At 46.5% G+C, this 19126-nt stretch overlaps 1 protein-coding gene across 4 annotated transcripts; it reads left to right on the forward strand.

Moving 5' to 3' along the window:
* Positions 1-379: 379 nt before the first annotated feature.
* Positions 380-18558, forward strand: KATNB1 (katanin regulatory subunit B1). Of its 4 annotated transcripts, none has more exons than XM_065848478.2 (20): positions 380-646; positions 778-929; positions 3631-3761; positions 5824-5941; positions 7651-7751; positions 8290-8331; positions 9017-9100; positions 10092-10207; positions 10725-10796; positions 11051-11201; positions 11633-11820; positions 11946-12079; positions 12859-12909; positions 13083-13159; positions 13812-13931; positions 14886-15035; positions 15370-15446; positions 15908-15982; positions 16700-16816; positions 17436-18558. In XM_065848478.2, the coding sequence occupies exons 2-20, from the start codon at positions 890-892 to the stop codon at positions 17566-17568; spliced, it is 1977 nt and encodes a 658-aa protein (XP_065704550.1). In that variant the 5' UTR covers positions 380-646; positions 778-889; the 3' UTR covers positions 17569-18558. The 4 variants fall into 4 exon arrangements, with proteins under 4 accessions (XP_065704550.1, XP_065704549.1, XP_071670393.1 ...); XM_065848477.2 differs by having other exon boundaries at positions 380-555; XM_071814292.1 differs by having other exon boundaries at positions 380-555; positions 11949-12079.
* Positions 18559-19126: the final 568 nt, after the last annotated feature.

The raw sequence follows: 19126 nt of genomic DNA on the forward strand, positions 1-19126 counted from the left end.
GCTGGTGCCTGGGCTGTCCCACCGCAGCTCCAGGCCGAGCGGCCCCTGCCGGCTCCCCGCCCGCCGAACAGCGGCAGCACCGGCCCCGCTGCCCGACACCGCCCCTCGGGGCGGCCCCGCGGCTGCAGCGCGCCGCCCCTCTGATTGGCCGTGCTTGAAAGGCTCCGCCAAGAAGCTGCGTTGCGAATGGCCAGCCGCTCTGCGGTCGCTAAGGTAACCGCCCCTCCCTCACTTTCTATTGGTACAGAGGCGCGTGGAAACCGGGCAACTGCACAGTTCGTGCACGGCGGGGCTCGGTGGCGCCGAGGATTGGCCGGGGGCCCTGGCTCTCATTGGCGGCGGTCGGGCGGGGGCGGGGCTTGGCCGAGGTTTGTCGTGAGGGGCCGGTTGTCAGGCGGCGGTGCTGCCGGGGGGGGCGGGGTGGGGGGGTCCGGTGCTACCGGAGCCGCCGCCGATAGAACCGGGGCGGCCGAGCAGGCCCCGCCGAGTGCCGCTGCCACCACCAACGTGCAAGAGTCCCCCCCGGCAGCTCCGGCCGCCGCTCCTTATCGCCCGGTGAGGCTGGGGCGGCCTAGGAAGCGCTTCCCTCCCGGCCCCGCCCGCAGGGCGCCCCGCTGGCCCGTCGCTACCGTGATGGTCGGCAGCGGTGAGGCCGCGCCCCGCGCTGCTACCGAGCCGGGCGGCGGGCTGAGCCCCTGCCCCCTCAGCGCGGCCTTCCCGCTCCCTGGCGTGGTGGGGGCGTCACCGTAACCCCGGCGTTTGTTTTTTTCCCTCCAGGGCGGGGACGCGGGTGAGGAGCAGGTCCCGAGGACGCTCGGGCGGATGGCTCGGCGGCGGTAGGACGCGGCGGTGGAGCCTCGCTGGGAGCAGGAAGGCGCCGCACTGAGACATGGCCGTGGCCGCCACCACCAAGACGGCGTGGAAGCTGCGTAGGTGTCGCTCGCCGGGCTCTGCTCCCGAGGGAGGGCGGGGGAGTGTCCCCAGCTGGCAGCGGGGCTGCAGAGGCTGTTTGTGATAGGAACCAGCTAATCCCTGCCTTGGGTGTGGGTGCCCTGACCCTCTTTCAAAGTTGCTGACTGTAATTTTTAATGCTTAGAAATCCTTTCTGAAAACATAGTAGTGTAGTGAAATAGTGGAGTAGCACACGGCCTGGATTTTTTCTGATTAGTTGCCATAATGCTATCCTAAATTTCTAGCCAGCCCCACATGCCTCTAATGTAGCACAGGGACAACCTAGGGAGTGTTGGGACCCCGCCTTCAGAGCCCAGGGTGCAGTGGGGAGTTCCCTCGGTGCCAGGTGAACCGCTTTGGGGTTGTCCTTCATCACTGCTCACTTTTCACAGAAGGTGCATTGAGCTCTTTGCTGCAGGAGAGATGAGGTGACCTTGGCAGGGCCTGTATGTCTTATTCTCTTGAAATAACTTTGCAAGAGGCTGTGAGAATCTGCTGCTTTTACATCCGTGATTTTTCCTCAGAAGGAGCAGTACACAGTTGCTGAATGTCTATTTCCAGCTGCTTCGCTGGTCACTGATGAGTAATTTCATAGGGGCTGTTGAGGAATGCTTAGAAGCAATGGGAAGGTGTCTATGAGCTTTAGACCGTAGGACCATAGAATGTCCTGAGTTGGAAGGGACCCACAAGGATCATTGAGTCCAGCTCCTGTCTCTGCACAGGACAACCCCACAGTTCACACCAGTGACTTGAGGTCCAGAAATTGGATGACAGAAATGCAGTATTCTTGGCTGGTGATGCAGTAAGGGAGCTGAGATAATCAAATTAGTAATTTCATATATTTTTGAGCAGAAAGCCAGTTTGCTATGTTATCTTCCCATCCTTGAAACTCCAGTTGTAGGAAAAGCTGGAAGTAGATCAATGTCTATGCTCTTGAAGTGGGGAAAAGCCCTTGATCTTAATTTTTGCTAGGCTCTGCCCCATCTTAGCATCCTCTTTAGAGCAAGAAGTGTTCTGAGTGTTAGAAATGTTTCAGCAACACTAATTAGGAGCTTAGTATTACTGAGTTAGTGGGCGATATCTGGTGATGAATATGCCATTAAAAAAAATTGTAGGTTTAAGGAAATTGGCACTTCACCGAGGGTGAGAATGACACTATCTGGCCACGGCTGGCATCAGGTTATAACCTGGCTTTTAGGAATGGAAGGCTGAATGCTGCAGCAATGACTTTTAAACTTACAATATATTATTAAGAATGAAATCAAGAGGAGGAAAAAAGCGGCGCTGCTGACGCACTCATTTCAGCAGCAATGCTCAGCATCAGTGAGTTGGTCTGTTAAGGCTAATTGTACTGTTTGTTACCTTGAAGCCTGTGTATATATGCATACTTTAGTATTGTCATGTGGAAGATAGGTCTTTCAACACAATACGAGCGTATTTTCAGATTTGCCTTTCTCAAGTAATTTATGATCCAGTTACCTTTGTAATTTGAAAGGTGTTTCTTCAGCTAAAGTGAAAGTTGCGCAGTTTTGCTTTTGAAAAAGCACTCTGAGAGCTTGACATCAAAGTACCTGTAATTATTATTGCAGCTGTCTAATATCCTTTTGGATTACTGTTGTGTGTAAAATTATCAAATTGCTCCTCCCACCAAAACAATCTGAAATAAAGCTGAATTGATTGGTACCAAGCCTTTTTACAAAACAGTTTCATAACTATTAGGCATGCAAATCCCATTAACTTTGAGAGAAGTGAACTTGGAAGAGGAAGAAATTGGTAAATACATCTGCCAAACTCCCCCACTGACAACTGGAAGGGATTTAAAAATCCACTGTGAAAATTAGATGTCTAAGTGAAGATTATCATTTGGCTTCTCTTTTGCCCCAAACTTATTTCTTTATGATGGGGTTCCTTGGAGTTCTGGCATTGTGAACTCCTCTCAGTGTCAGGGCTTCCCCTCAGCCCCCAGTTTTTTGACAGTCTTTTAATATCAATTGCCTTTATTCTTTAGTGCCCTTTCAGATATGTATTCATCCTTCCTCTTATCAGTTTCGCACTGTGCATTGCGAAGTTTCACCTGTGTTGCATAGTGGGAACGTAGCAAAACCTCTGCCAAAGCTTAGTGAAAGGAGCTCCACCTATCCCTGCTGCTGAGTCCGACTTTTTTTCCCTGTATAAGGTAGCAAACTGTACTGCTGCTAACCTGTCAGTTCCTTTCAGGTTAGACAGTCTGCTGCTGCTTTCTCGAGCAGGACTAAGGGGCTTTCTGCTAGATGACTCTGGCTGCTGTATATTATTGCAGCTTCTAAGACAGCTTAGCTCACTGAGACCCACCCAGGTACCGAAGGTAAAGCAGCTTCTGTGAGCAGGTTACTGCAGTGGAGCAAATCTTTAAAAGCCACTGAGCTGCTGCTAGAGAGAGAAGATGCTTTTTGTGAGCCACATGAGCACTGGCCTTGTGAAGCTTGGTCAGCAAATGTCTGAAGTACAGCAGGCAGAGCCAAGAAGGACTGTTTTGAGCAAGATAATGGTGTGACGACTTATCTGAACAGTGGGCTGCTGCAGCTTGGCCAGTGGAAACTGCGAAGTTTTCTGGAAGAATATTTTTTTGGCCCTTTGGGAGGGATGGGATGAAAACTGTTAATACTGGCCTGTACTAACAGTTTGCTTTGTTTTGTGCAGAAGAGATCACGGCTCACAGCAGCAATGTATCCTCATTAGTCCTAGGAAAAAGTTCAGGCCGGCTGCTGGCAACTGGAGGAGATGACTGTCGGGTCAACATATGGTCAGTTAACAAGCCCAACTGCATCATGGTAAGAACAGGCCTGTTTTCAGCTTTCGGAGGGTGGGAATATTAATTCTGAGGTATGGGGGGTGGGGAATGAGGAGAAAGATTGTTGGGTGGTAGCCTGTGGGACTTGTGAATAGAGTTTATCAACACAAAGCTGAGTGACTGGATTCTAGCTAAAGGCAGAATTTAGTAACTGTTGAAACCGCTGCTGCAGAGAGGATCTGGGGTTGCAATGTGGAGTTTTGTACAGGATCAGCTAGATTTATAGTGTGAGCTGCAGGGGCCAGTTTTTTATCCTGAAGATTGGCCTCATAGCAGGAAACATCCCCAGCAGGATGAGCTCCTGCCTGTCCCGCAGTCACTAACTGTCAGCACGAAGTTTGTCAGAATAGTTTGCTAACGTGTCAGTAGGCTGTGGAAGAGTAATGCTGGGCTCAGTGTGTGAGAAAGAGCAAGGTCACCCCAGGAGTGATCACAAAGTGTGCCATAAATATATTTAACAGATGTCTGTCCTGCATTGCTTCTGCTTTGAGTGGGTGTTGTGGAAAACCATCTTTAGCAAGTGTCACTTGTTTAATTAACACCACAATAATGTTGTGTTACGGAAGGTGTTTCTCTAGTCAGTGTGAACCATGTGAGGAGGAAATCAGGAAAGTAAGGCCAAAAAAGACTAAAAGACTAAAAGGAGAATGTGTCTGCTTTATTTTTGTGTTCATTTACTAAGGTCAAGTATAAAGAGGTTGAAATGGGTGCACAAGTTCACCTTTGGCAGTGCTGTGCTTCTTGCATAGCATGGTGAAGCTGCGTCTTTCTAGGCCCTTGGTGGTGGCATGGCAGTAGTTTGAAACCAGAGTATTTCCTTCCATGAGATGGAAGGCTGAAGGACTAAATGACTTGGTTCCCTTTCTGTGGGAGCAGAGCTGTAGCTCTCCTGTCCTTGCTGGGACCCACAGACATTAGAATGTGGTGTTTCTGAGAGGCAGGGACTGACTGAAGGTGCTGAGGACTTGTGCAATTCTTGTATATTGAAAGAATCTTGTTTTTTGGGCTTATGCTATGTATTTTGTCCTCTGAAATTCACCTTTAGTGTTTACATTGTTAGGATACCAGATGTTTATGTGTTGGGGAAGACAGAGAAGAGGAGCTTTTCAAGTAGTATTGTGACTGGGTTGAAGTGTGAGCTCTGTTTCTCACTACGCAGTGACAGTTGCAGCTGTAGAGTATGTGGAGGATTTCAGCTGCATTTGAAATCCTAAGGAAGCCCCATCAGAACAGGTGGCTTTTGGCCAGCGTTCCCAGCCCCTGTACGTGTGCGGGCGGCACAGAGCTAGCTTAGCTGTCTGAAAAAACCTGCTTGAGGATGGAGTAAAGCGTAAAATATCACTTAATTGACAAGCAAAAAGCCTACAATAGTGGTATTGGTTTTCTAGAGCTAGTTTTAAATATTCTTGTGTTTTAATTAAATACTGTCTGTTTCAAAATACTTCTGTAGTTTGTAAGCTTTTAGATGCTTAAGGGTGAAAGGAGCTGTATACATGTGAATTACTACCTTATGCCTCAAGTTAATACTTTGGTAATAGCACCATGTTATCACTGTGACACGCATTGCTTGCAGCAACATATGGCTCCTTGTTGGTGTGAGGGTTTCAAAGTATCCCTGCTTTTGCTCTTGCTTTGATTTTGTAGCCAGTTCATGACACTTACGTGACCCATTTAGAGCAAACACGGTGCCGTTGCGCTTGCACAGCATAATTTTTATAATGTAAGCGTGTGTCAATCTTGTCTGGGCGTCTGCACCTCATGTTTAACTACCCACGTCTCTGTTGATACATCCTTTAAAAATTAGTCAGTGTGCCCCAGAAAGTGGGATAACATGGAAAATACTTGCACGGTGCTATATGCAGTGATGGTCTTTAGGATGCTCTACTGTACCGGGTAACTGATGAGGAAAAAAGACCAGTGGCACAATCAGGTGGTCCCAGCTCATGGCTGAATGCTTTAGTTACCAGTTGGATATGAATGATGCTGTTGTGGATAGGGCTGTGTCAGTAGCTGTTAATTGTGACTTATGGTTTTCTTTTCAGAGCTTGACAGGCCACACGACACCCATTGAGAGCCTGCAGATCAATATGAATGAGAAACTCATTGTTGCAGGATCCCAGTCAGGGTCCATTCGAGTTTGGGACCTGGAAGCTGCCAAAAGTATGTTTCCCCGAGTTTTCATCTCTGTTAATACATGCTTTTTGGAATATAATTATGCTTAGTATCTATGCAGACCCAGAAGGTTCCTAACTTAAGAAGGAACAGGAGCCTGGCCTTGCTGTAGTCTTAATTTCCAGCCCCCTTAGAGGGCTTTTCCACACTTCTGTTGAGACTGTAGAGCTGTGTATGCACGCTTGACCAGAAATTTGTACGTGTGTTGCAGACATTGATATGAGGAACTGGTTTCTAGAGTTTTAACCTGAGGGTGTTGAAACCTGTATTTCTGATGAGTTTCCATGTATGTACAGAATAACTAGGTATGTAGAATTTGTATTCAGAGTCTCAACTTAAAACTCCAAAATCAGATTGGAAGTTTTAAGTATATTAGGTTCTACAGAAGTCCAGGAATCCCCCACTTGCTGATCTCTTCTTAGGTTCTATTTTCCCCTCTTCTGCTCTTGCATGACCATATAAATAGACAAAGACCTAATTTTAATAAATTTTAAAAGCTATGAACTCATAAAGTGCTGTTCCTTTAAAGGTCAACTGTTTAGTCATGTTTTATTTATTACATTTTCTGAAATCCTAGAACAAATTTGCAAAAGTATCATGAATCACTTGAGTCCATTCCAGCAGGAATACTGTGAAATGACTGAATACTTCTTACAGGTTGCTATTTGTTCATAGAAAGAATATGTATTAAAAATAGGCTTACACTTGCTAAGAAGGCAGACAGCAGATGGCATGAATAATAAAAAGCACTTTTTGTCATTCAGACAGTTAGAATCAGTTCAGTTATAGTTTTGCCCTACCAGTGAAGAAAACTGATCTGACTGAATGTATTAGGAGACCCATGAGCCAGCGTCTGGGCAAAGGACCACTCCAGGTCTGGCTCAAGAGCTGATTTCTGCCAGGGGAACCACCAGACTGTCCCAGATGATGGAGAGAAATTGCCCCTGTTGTTATCTGAGCAATTTTTCTTCCTCAAATTTGAGTTCTACATTCATCTGTGCTCTCAGAGATATGATGTACCCGTTCTACTGGTCCCTTCCGGTTTCCAGAATTACTGGGGTATTATTTGGATGATGACTTGCTGAAACACGGTGATAATATCTTTATCTTGTGCCTCCTAAGCGTCCTTTCCTGATCCTTGGAATGATTCTTGCAAGGGGCAATTGCAGGGATCCAGGGTGAATACTGGAACGTAAGAGGTGGATGTCAGGCTTGCGCCTGGATGGGGGAGCAGAGTCACAGGAAAGGATCTGTCTTGATAGCTGCAAGGTGAACCATGCAGGCAATCCAGTGTCCCTTTCACTTCTGGCTAAAACTGTGTTTCCACTCCCCCACCGCCTCCCCAATTTTGCTCTCTTTGTAACAAGTGTAACTGCCTGACAGCTGCCTCAAAATGTGGCTTTTTAAGAGTCCTTAGAGATTTTTTCATAGTTTCCACACCCAAGGACAGAAATTTCCATAGGATCATTGAACATGGGCCCTCTGTTGCTGTTTTGTTGCATTGCAAGTGTAAAGTCAGAAACATTTCCATAAAATAATGTATACAGATCAATAAATGATGTGTTAGCATGTCTAACATATATTGTATTACCATTTGATGATAGTATGGCTAAACTTCTGGCTGTGGTTTGGGTGAAATGAACCACTGAATATTTGTTCCGTGTTTCTTCTCCCTGCTCTTCTTCTCCTTTTCCCAGTTCTTCGTACCTTACTGGGTCACAAAGCGAATATCTGCAGCCTTGATTTCCATCCTTTTGGAAGCTTTGTGGCATCTGGCTCTTTGGACACGAACATTAAGGTAAAACCCACTTTCTTCTAGTGGTTGCCTTCTTTACCTGCAGTATCTTTGTTTTGAAGAGCACCAGAATGTGCTTTGTGCCAAGCTGTTGGTAGATGCTGTACGCCATCGTTTCCATGTGCGTGGGCGGGTGTGTTCGCTAGCGCTTGTGAAATTTGTGGCTGTGTTTTCAGTGGTGGCTCATGAGTGTGACTCCTCTGTTGTGGAATGTGGCTCCGCTTTAGATGCCAGCCGAGACCTGGTGTCAGCAAGCACAGATGTCTTGATTGCTGTAGATTGCATCTGCTTCATCAGACTGGTATTTGGCTGTAGGAACTGAGCTTTTGTAGTAAGAAATACCTTACAGAAGTGGTTTGCACTTGGGGATTTAGGTTAGGAATCACCCCTGAAGCAAACAGGGGTTCAGTGGCCCCTTCAGTGTTTTTGTTCTGCAGTGTTTATCAGCTTGATGACAGGGAGAGCTCTTGTTCTGATGGGACTCTTGGGTTCCCCACATAATGCTCTAAGTATATCTTGTGTTTGCTTTTCTTCCCTGTAGCTCTGGGATGTAAGAAGAAAAGGCTGTGTCTTCAGGTACAAGGTAAAATGCTTCATTAGTTTTCAGGTGGAGAGGGGAGAAAGATTTCTGTCAAGGACTTGTAAGCAAACCTTAAAGTGATTATGTACAATTAATCTCCTAGTTTTTCAGCATAAGAGATCTGCATGATTTGTGAAGTGGCCTGGGAAACCTCTGCAGGCCTCTGTGAACTATACAGGAATATGACGTGAATATCATAGGAGTTAACGTACTATAGTCTGGTTGGCTTCAGTGGGGGTAGGAGCGTGTCCATGAGTGCTTCTGTGTACTGGGACTGATATTACCATGCAAGTCCTCACTGCACCAAGATTATTGTATTCTAGGGGCCTCTTTCTACCCAAAGAACTTGCTGTATAATAATTTCATTTAGAAACCAACTTAATGGCACAACGCTTCTGACCAACCATAAATCTGTGTAATTTAGAATAGATTCTTATTAATTAAGCTAGATCTGTATTTAGCATGCTTAAACAGATGCCAGAAATGTCTAGATGAGAAGGATTATTACACCCATTTAGTGTGGATGGGTCTGTCTCTTGAGGGAAGTGTTTAGTGTTCTGGCAAACTGAGGAGTCTGTGAAACAGTTACTTGATTTTATTTTATTAAATTGTGTAGGATTGAGAGATGAAAGTGATAATTCTGTCTAAAGGAAGGAGGGAAAAATACTGCTTGTTTCTCTCATTTCAGGGTCACACAGAAGCAGTTCGATGTCTCCGCTTTAGTCCTGATGGGAAGTGGTTAGCCTCTGCTGCTGATGATCACACTGTAAAGGTAATTTATTGTGACACTCTCCTTATGTACTTGTGGCATGTAGGAATGCTGGGGTTGTCTTTTTACCAGGCATTACCAGCACTCCCTCATAAACAACTTTAGTTCATTAGCAGCTGGCTGAGCCCTGTGGCTTTGCAGGGACCAGTGTGTTTATGAGGTTCACGTCCAGTGGCCCACAACATCCAGAAAAGAGCTGCACGTGTTGAAATGCACCTCTCCATCAGACACCTTGGCACTATGCATAAAAAGGTTCAAGTTTTGATAGTGGTGGCATTGTTATATCTGAACACCGGCATTGGTCATCTCAGTAAATCTTAAAAGAGTGAGTTTTCCACAGCATATTCCTTTGCCATACCAATTTCTGGCTCTGCTCAGTTAATTCAGTAGGAGTGTGTTATCATATATGTTGTGCATGATGATCAGTTTAAAAATTGCTGTCAGGACTGAGTGGAGCAAGAGAAAGAATTCAGAAAAGTGTTGACTGAAGCAATGACTTCAGTTGTTTCAGATGAGGTATGGAGGAATGTGGGGTGAAGGACTGGCTTTTGTTTTCATCTTCACATGAAATAAACAGATATATCACTCAGGATTTTTTCAGTAGAGACTAGAGCACAGGAAGAATGAATTGCTAAGGGCTTCAGAGCTTTTGGATTTTTGTGTGTGTGCTTTTGAGATAGAATATGTGGTATCAGGTGAAACTGCTGTATTTTGTCTGTGTTTCTAAATATAAACCAGAAACTTCTAGGGTACAAAATACATGGAAAATTTAAAAAAGAATGCCAGAAAGAAAATAAGAAGAAAAATATACAGCCTTAAAGACTGGCATGGAACTCCTTCTCTGGTCATTGCTTTCTTTGACAAACTTGAGTCTGTTCTTGAAGGGAGAGAAGCTTTAGAAGGTTGCCAACGTGAGGAAATCCTTTTGTATTTGAATTTTCTAACATTAAATGTTTTCAAGACTGTTTCTGTTTCTGTTCTGTCCTTCTTCCAGCTGTGGGATCTGGCTGCTGGGAAGATAATGTTTGAATTTACAGGGCATACCGGCCCAGTAAACGTTGTTGAATTCCATCCCAATGAATACCTTTTGGCTTCTGGCAGCTCTGACAGGTACATAAAGGGAGGGAGAAAGAAGGGAATTGTATGCGTTGGTTCTCTTTCCCAATGCCCTTCCTTTTAGAATGCAGAAAATCAGAATGTCTTACAACACAAACCTGCCATTGCAAGAGCCTGGCATCTGGCCAGTGGCACGTCACATCTGGGATGCACAGAATGTGGAGATCTAGCTTTCTCATCCAAAATACCTTCTCCCGTGTTAGAAAACAGCATGATAACCTCAAGGATCTCACTGATACAGCTGATGACCTGTCTGAACAGTGAGCAGTCCTGCTCAGGTGGCAGGGAATCCTCTTAGCTCTGGGTCAGCTCTAAACGCCAATCCATATCTAGACCCTCTAAGTATCTGTGGCTGGATTCACAGATCTGAGCTAGACTGGCCTTCTCTGTAGGTTCTTCATATGCGCAAAACAGCAAGCATTATTCTAGCTGTTAGCATATTATTTCAATACTGGATCCTACAGCAGATTTCTAGAGGGATGAGTGTTTTTTTGTTTTGTTGTATGTACAGGACTGTTCGGTTCTGGGACTTGGAGAAGTTTCAAGTTGTGAGCTGTATTGAAGAGGAGGCTACTCCTGTCAGGTATCTTGGATTCCTGCTGCAGTGTACTGGGCAAGGACTAAAGTGGGGGTGAAGGAAGGATTTCCTGAAAGAGGGACTTGAATGGGGAGAAGTTTGGGCTGCTGGAGGTGTTGCACAGATGAACGCCAGGTTGGTAGGTCGAATGTTAGAAACGGGGCTGGAGATGTTTGCTGAAGTCAGGGGTCCAGCCCTGGGGTCCCTGTGGGACTGAGCAATGTTGGAAAGCTGTGCCTTTCCACCTGCCTTCCTCCCAGGTGTGTGCTCTTCAACCCAGATGGCTGCTGCTTGTATAGTGGCTTCCAGGATTCGCTGCGTGTGTATGGCTGGGAACCAGAGCGCTGTTTTGATGTGGTGTTGGTGAATTGGGGAAAAGTCGCTGACTTATCTATCTGCAATAACCAGCTGGTAAGCCATTGGTCCTGAGGAGGGGGGAAGGTGGCTGTGAAACATGAGATTAAATCCTCTTGCCTCTGTGCAGGCTTTCTGACTTCAAGAGTATTTCAGATGATAAGTGGCTGGGACTTGCAATATGCCCAGCACTTAGAGAGATCTTGGGTGCTTTTGCTTTTGGCAGCACCATGCTCGCTTTTTCTCTCTTTGGCTTCTGGAGGAAAGAACTGGGGCTTGGTTTGACCAGTATTTAGAAACTATGATTGACAAAAGTTTTATCATAGCCTTTCATAAAACATTGGCAGCTCCAAATTGAAAAAGCCAAAGCACTGAACTGAGAAATTCTCAAGCACAGTTGCTCAGGGTCTCTCTGTCGTGCCTGCTCTTGAAAAGGCTGGTGCACACCCTGTTCCCTGGAGAATTATTTTGACCTTTCTCCTTTGCAGATAGGAGGTTCCTTTGCACAAAGCACAGTCTCTTCCTTCGTTGTGGATCTCAACCGAGTCACAAAGTCAGGTTCTGTTCCTCATGGGCTGATCAGGGATGATGAGCCTCTTGTGTCGCCTACCCCTATGGGGTCCTCCCTTCGCCGCATCTATGACAGGCCCTCCACCAGCTGCAACAAGCCACAAAGGTAAGGAAATCTACTGGCTTGTTGAATTTCAAGATTTTAAGGCCGTATGCAAGGAACTTGGTGCTCTCGCTCTCTCTAACAGACTCCGTATGACTTGCCCTGACATCATCTCTTTTTTTCCACAGCAGAGTGAAGCACAACTCGGAGAGTGAGAGGCGCAGTCCCAGCAGTGAAGATGACCGGGATGAGAAGGAATCAAGGGCTGAGATCCAGAACCAGGAGGATTACAAAGAGATCTTCCAGCCTAAGAATGCGATCTGTCAGTACCAGGGTTTATTGTGCTTTTGAGTGTTTGGATTAGAGCTGTAGGCACTACACTGGTTCAGTAGAAGTGAGCTTTGGCTTACTAGAGTAGAGGCTTTTCCTGTGACTGGGAGAGTTCAGAAAACTTGTATTTACTAATCTATGCTTGGGCACCAAACCATGGATCATGTTGGTAAACTGCTGGAAGGTGGCACCTCTACTAGGATGCAGCGATGTCTGCTCAAACCTGGCTCAGAATCCAGTGTCCTGACTGGGAAGGACTACTATGTTACAGGATCTTTATCAGCTTTGAATTTAAATATGTATAAAATCAGCAGCCTCCATTAAAGAAGAAAGCACACAATGTTTTGTTAAAGCAGAGATGGTTGTTTAGGAGGCATAGTGCAATGCGTGTATCTCATTTGTATGTAAATGAGAAAAATGAGATACTCTAAGAAATTAATAACCATTATTTTGATTTACTTATGTAAATCAATTTACTGGGAGGTGAATTTTTTTTCTAATATAATTTGTTTGATGGTGCTTTTTATTGTGCTTCACACTTCTACAGCAGCAGTGAAGTACATGGGTGAGTTTTGTCCCTCCTATCTGTGAAGGCTGAAAGCCTTTGGGTAAACTCAATGATAGCATCAAGGTCTGAAGGAAATAACTAGTTGCCATATCACTGATTGCCCTAATCTCTGGAGTTGTTGATCTCCCAGCTCCAAGGTTGACCTATTGCTAATCTGTAGCCTTGGATGCTCCTTCACTTATTTTTTTTCTCTCTTTCTGTAGGTCGAACTCCACCTCGACACAGTGAGCCCTTTCCAGCCCCTCTGGAGGATGGTGAGTATGAAAATGACCCCTTGATGAGAATGGGGTTAATGACCCTCAAAATGGGGAGAGCTGCATATCTGCAGAAACAAATACTTGTAGTCTAGCTATATGCAACCTTTGCGCTCAGCCTTTCTGAATGGAACAATCAGTTTCTGCTTTCCCATTACTTTCTATCTTGGTAGAGCCTGTAACTGCAAGGGAAGCAGTGAAGCCCAGCCCAGCTTTGGATGTCCAGACCCCGTTGCCAAAGCAGGAACTTGTACGTACTGTATGATCTGTTAATAGCTGTTCAGGCACCTGCTCTGAAAGATACGTGAGTGCTGGAGATTTTAAGATTTCTGATCAAGCTGATTCTTTCACTGAAGAGCAGTGGAAGTGCAGCTCCAGTCTTTGTCCTGCCATGCGTCTTGCCTAAGCAGTAGGACTGAAGGTCAAGCCTCCAACAGGCAATGGCTCTGTTGTGTTTGTGCACTTCTCACACTTGCAGGGGTGTTTCTCCTTGTATCTCAAAATTGAGACACTCTGAAGAGAATGAAGTGCCAGATTTCTATAAGTGCTTTAACTGAGGCCATTTTGTAGCCAAAATCACAAGCAGCTGATGGGCCAGGATACTTTACACTGGTGTCTTTAGAATTCCTTCTTTGCCTTCAGACTGGCCATGCCCCATTGCCGTAATTTTAGATGCTGATAATAACAGCACTTGGTACTTCTGCTGCGGCATCTCCATGTTCTTTGCAAACCTTGATTATATCTTGATGTGTACCTGAGAGATACTTTATTCCCTCTGCTAGCAAATTGAGGACTGCTTCTGCATTAGGACCATGCTGTAAGAACGCAGGTCAGGAAAAAAAGAACATCAGACCAGGGCCTGATTGTTGCTGTGAGAGCTTTTGTCCCAATTTCTCCTGCAGCCTGATCCAGTTCAGAGGCCACCAATTGCCTCCTCAACTCCTTTGACCAGAACGGAGCCGTCGGTGATTCCTGCAACCAGGAATGAGCCCATTGGCCTGAAGGCTTCTGACTTTCTACCAGTAAGTGTCTCTGCACAAAAGTTTCCAGCTAGTGTCTGTGTTGGATGGTATCAGAAAGGGGGTTCTCTGAGGTGCAGAAATGTCTTAGGTGCTTCTGCAGGCCCCAGTACTAAATGACAATGTGTTACCTCCTGCTCTCCCTCTTCACTTGATGCTTCTCCTGCCTCCCCACTGCCTTCACGTGCAGTTCCTGTGGCATTAGCACCTCAGGGCTGCTGGACCCAGCCCCCATTGCGACTGACAGGAGGCTGATGCGAACACAGCAGCATTGATCCACGCTCATGAAAAATGTGTTATCAAAGCAGAGAGCGAGGGATGAAACAAGGACACTGAATGATTCCACATGCTAGACAGTGATTCATTTAGAAAATTGGTGTCTGCCATTACACATAATTATTTCAAGAGTCTTTCCCTCTTGTGTCTTAAGAGGCCTCTTGGCTTCGCTCAGGAGAGTGTTCTCTGTCCCAAAAGGGAGAAGGATCAGAGCATCCTTATGATCCCAGACTCTAAATGTGAGCAGAGGAAGAGAGATTCTGGCATGGTGTTGACAGAAATCAAATTGAGAGTCTAATAAATTGTGCAATATTTATGCTTTGTAATAAATTCTGTTGATTTCAGATAAATATTCCACATAAACAGGGCTTACATGAAAACATGCTTTCATCAAAACATACTGGTTTTGAAAGCTTTTTAATGATTTCAATTTTGAGAGTTTTTCCAAAGCTTCAAATGTGTTTGTGATTGATGCAGTAGAAGAGGTAAAAGAGAAGTAGCTGAAATTGGAACAAATTGAGCATTTTAATTTCAAAATGTTTATTAAACAATCTGCAAGGAAGGCAATATTTACTGGCATTCTGTGCACCAAAATCAGCTCTCATCTAGACCAGAGAAAGCTCCTGCCCTTCTGCGCCGTCCAACTCTGTTATGCTCTTCCTTTGGTGTCTGTACTTTCAGGCTGTGAAAAACCAAAGCCAGACTGAGCTCGTGGACGAGGAAGCCATGTCCCAGATCAGGAAAGGCCATGAGACCATGTGTGTGGTACTCACCAGCCGCCACAAGAATCTGGACACCGTGCGGGCTGTCTGGAGCACCAGTGACATCAAGGTAGGGGTGTGGAGATACCTGAGGCTCATGAGAGTGGCAGCTGAGCAGCTCCTTTGGCTCGTCTGGCACCAAATTCCGCTTCTTACACAAAATGAGGGTTTTCGCAGCTTTTGTCCCCAGGTGTGCACCACAGGGTGCCACTGTGTCCCACATGCAGTTGAATGGTCAAAGAGATGGTCACATGGAGATAACTCTCACATGAGAAAGTTATCTCCTCTTCCTTAGCCAACTCCCCATTGCCTCTGCCTTGTTTTTAAAAAGTGGCACTTCATATTAATTGCATTAGTCAAGCCAGTTTGAGCTTTGCCACAGACAACTTCTTTTTCTCTCTCAGAACTCTGTGGACTCTGCAGTGGCGATCAACGATCTGTCCGTTGTTGTGGACCTCTTGAATATTGTCAACCAAAAAGCGTGAGTCCTGGGCGGGGACAGCCCCTGGGATGCCCGAGGGCCATCTGGGTGGGTGTCAGGAGCTGCATTGTACCTGCCTGGTGCCCAGGGGCCATGGCAGCCTGACATGCATCTGCTCCTAGTCAGATCTTCAAGTCTGCAGTGCCAGTAGCTGCTGGAGTTGTATGGGACCTTTACTGTAGGTGAATGGTGTCTCACAAGGAAAATTGAATGCTTAGGGTTTCATAAAGTGATTCTGCTGAGTCAAAATATATCAGAACCTGCCACTTTCTATCACAAGAGGGAGTCAGTGAGCTTGCTTAGTAAACTTGGGTGCTGGTGCCTGGTTGTGGTGGTTTGGTTTTGTTTTTTGGTTTTGTTTTTTTGTTTTTTTTTTTTTTTTGCCAGAAAGCATAATTTGTGTCAACTCAGCCTTGTAAAGTCTCAGCCTCAGGTCTCAGAAGCTGTTGTCTTCTTTTCAGGTCTCTCTGGAAGCTGGATTTGTGTACTATAGTCCTGCCACAGATAGAGAAACTACTCCAAAGCAAATATGAAAGGTAAGGCCCCAAGAACATGGTGTGCCTGGGGAACAAGGTGTGGATATTGATAGAAGAGCTCCACAGAGTATTTTTTTAGCTGAAAGAAAGTCCTTAAAAATCACAGCAGATAGAGTATAATGCTGATACGACACCTGGAAAAGAACAATAGTATTGGCAAGTGTGTCGGGGGAAGGGTATTGAAAGTATGCATGGGCAAGAAGAGTAGGATGTTGAGGTTTGGTGAAAGGTGTTGGACTGAAAGCTCTGGCAACCAGGTTGAGTCAAATTGATGTAGAACTACAAAACTCTTGGCATGGGACAACGGGAATGAAGTCCTGCAACAGCCATGGGGTCACTTGGAAGATTGCTTTGAACCTTATCCTTAGGTGGCAAAAAAACCCATACAACCTCTCTTTTAAGATAGTTTCTCCCTTCCTTCTTACTGGGAGAGAGGCTCCTGCCATGTCCCCTCATCCCCTTGGCAGGACATCTCTGCTCTTGAGCAGAAGGGTCCCACTGAGCAGGGCATATGCCAGGACCTTTAGGAAGGGCTCAGTGTGCCAGTCATGACTGGAAACAAGACGTGATGGTGCGTGACTCTTGCTCTCAGTTCCAGGTGGTGGAGGTGGGTCACTTGAGTGGGTTATCCCCAGTGGCTGGGTGTGAGTCGGGACTGTGTGCTGCGAGGAAAGGAATGAAATTCAAGTGAGACCCGATTCTCTGTTTGTTTTTCAGTTATGTGCAAACTGGCTGCACCTCCCTGAAACTCATTCTCCAGAGATTCCTGCCACTGATCACAGACATCCTTGCTGCACCACCTTCTGTCGGAGTGGACATCACCAGAGAGGAAAGGTGAGGCACTTACCTCCGCTCTTTCTCTTTTTGAACCAGCCTTTCTCCCGGGTGAGCTTTACTTCCCACCATCAGGGCTTTGATACTAGTCTGGGCTTGCCTTCCCTTTTGTCTGCAAACACCAAACCCTCCTGCTCTGAGAAAGAGACCAAGGACTGCTTTTCCCTCTCTCACTCTGTTTTGAGTCATACCGAAACAAAGTGTGAGTATGTCAGGAGTAAAACCACCCTGTGGCTTCACCCTGTACCTCACGAGACACCTGAGTTGTCAGCCAAGCCCTGGATTTCCAGTTCATTCACAGGGCAGCTCTGCTCTGAGAATTGGCCCTCCCAAAACAGCACCTCCTTCCTCCCTGGACTTTACTGCCAAAGGGGCAAAGAGGAGTGAAAGAGCCTTTGTGTGGATGCCATTCTCCTGTGTCATCAGGCTGTGGGCTGAATACACGGTGTTTCTGCAGAGCCATACTCATGTTTCAGCCTCTTCCAGGCCATTTGCAGGGCTTGTGTTTTCTCTCCTGCTTGAGTTGCATCTTTGGCGCTCTAGGAACAAGCACATCTCTTGAGCAGCTGAGAATCCATGCTCTGTCTGCTGTCATTTTTTTTTTTTTTTTTCCTTGCAGGCTCCATAAATGCAAACTGTGCTACAAGCAGCTGAAAAACATCAGCAACATCGTCAAGAACAAGTCTGGACTCAGCGGCCGCCATGGTAGTGCCTTCCGGGAACTGCATCTCCTCATGGCTGTCCTGGAGTGACAGCTGTCACCACCTCACGTGCAAACCCAGGTGGCCAAGCTCCCCTCTGCTATTGTTCCAGCTGGATTTCACCTCTTTCCGTGTGTCCCATCTTCCCCCCACAGCATGGCAGGGAAGTGGAATCTTGCTGGCTGGTTTCCTGCCCAGCCCTCGTGCCTTATGGGCAGGATTAAGGACTTGAGTGGAGATGCCTGTGCAGAGTGAAGGGACCTGGCTGGTGGGAAGCCTCTGTAGGGAAGCAGCTTTGTTTCAGCTCTTCATCAAGCTCTCAGCTGCTGTCTCTCTGCTGGCCTCATGGGGATGGCTCTGAACCTCCTGTCACCCCTCCTTCACCCATGTGTACTGCCAGTTCTTGTCACCTGGCCGTGCTGTTTTTGTGCAGCACGATGAGGACTGCAGAGTGCACCCCAGAACATCCTGCTGTGGGGTGCAGTGCTTGTTCCCTGCAGAGGAACTTCTCCAGCTGTGCTGTTGGACCAGCCCCCTTGGCTGGCTTCATCAAAGGTGAGCCAGGACCCCGTGCCAGCATGCCTTGTGGAATCTCCAGGACCTGTATATAGAGAAAGATGTTGCTTGGCTTCTCAAAAATCCTTGCTGGCACACTGGGCCACAGAAAACTGGTGTCTTCACTGTTGCTGGGGAACTGAGCTCTACCTGGATCTGTTAATATATGTGACTTAAACAGGACTTGTCGTATGTGTTTACCTTTGTGGGTGAGGATTTGGGAGGGTGGAGGAAGAGAGGGACATGGACTAATGTCTTTCTACGCCCACTGGACCATTCTTAGAGGTTTTCTTTTTCCCCAATAAATGTCTGTCAGAACCTTTCTGTCCCTCTTTCTTCTTTCCTGTGGGGAAAGAGGTTCCTCTTGGTGCTTCCCCTGCTCCTCCCAGCCTGTCTCCCATTTTATACACTGGAGCCTGTCCTCCGGGAAACTGTAACTTATAATGAATTTTATTAAAAGATTTGTAACTCTTTTTTTAAAAAAAAGCTGTGTAAAATGCCTGAATGTCTTGAAGTATTCTTCATCTTGGCGCAGCTCGTGGCTGGGAGTGTCCAGGGAAAGCAGGGTGCTGTTCCCTGCATGTCCCACAGGGAATCTGGTTGTTCTCACCCGTCCTGCTGGGAGGCTGCGGTGAGTAAATGGATGCAGTGAGCACAACGGGGAGACGATGAGCAAGACAGGGAGCCAGCACTCAAGCAGCTGCCCTGCTGAAACCCTGGGGGAGGTTTCGCTCTGCTGGGGAGTTCCCAGCCCAAAAAGCAATGTCATCACTTGTGGCTTGTCCTCTCCCCTGGCCAGATGCAGATCTCGCTTTAGTGGCACATGGGCATGCAAGGCTTTGTCTGTATGGTTTGCTGTGAGCTCTTGAGCTGGGCACTGGTAGTTGGGAATGTAAGAGGTTGTTTCAGGTGTGTGTAATGGGGCCAGCAGCAAATCTAAAACTTCATCCAAACACAGTTGAGTTTCAGGAACAAAGGGGAGCATCCTGTCCTGCTGCATGGCTCTTGTGTCTCACACAGCAAGAGGCCAAGAGGGAGTGAGACACCACAGCAC

The sequence above is a fragment of the Patagioenas fasciata genome, chromosome 13 (assembly GCF_037038585.1).
Source record: "Patagioenas fasciata isolate bPatFas1 chromosome 13, bPatFas1.hap1, whole genome shotgun sequence".
Lineage (NCBI taxonomy): Eukaryota > Metazoa > Chordata > Aves > Columbiformes > Columbidae > Patagioenas > Patagioenas fasciata.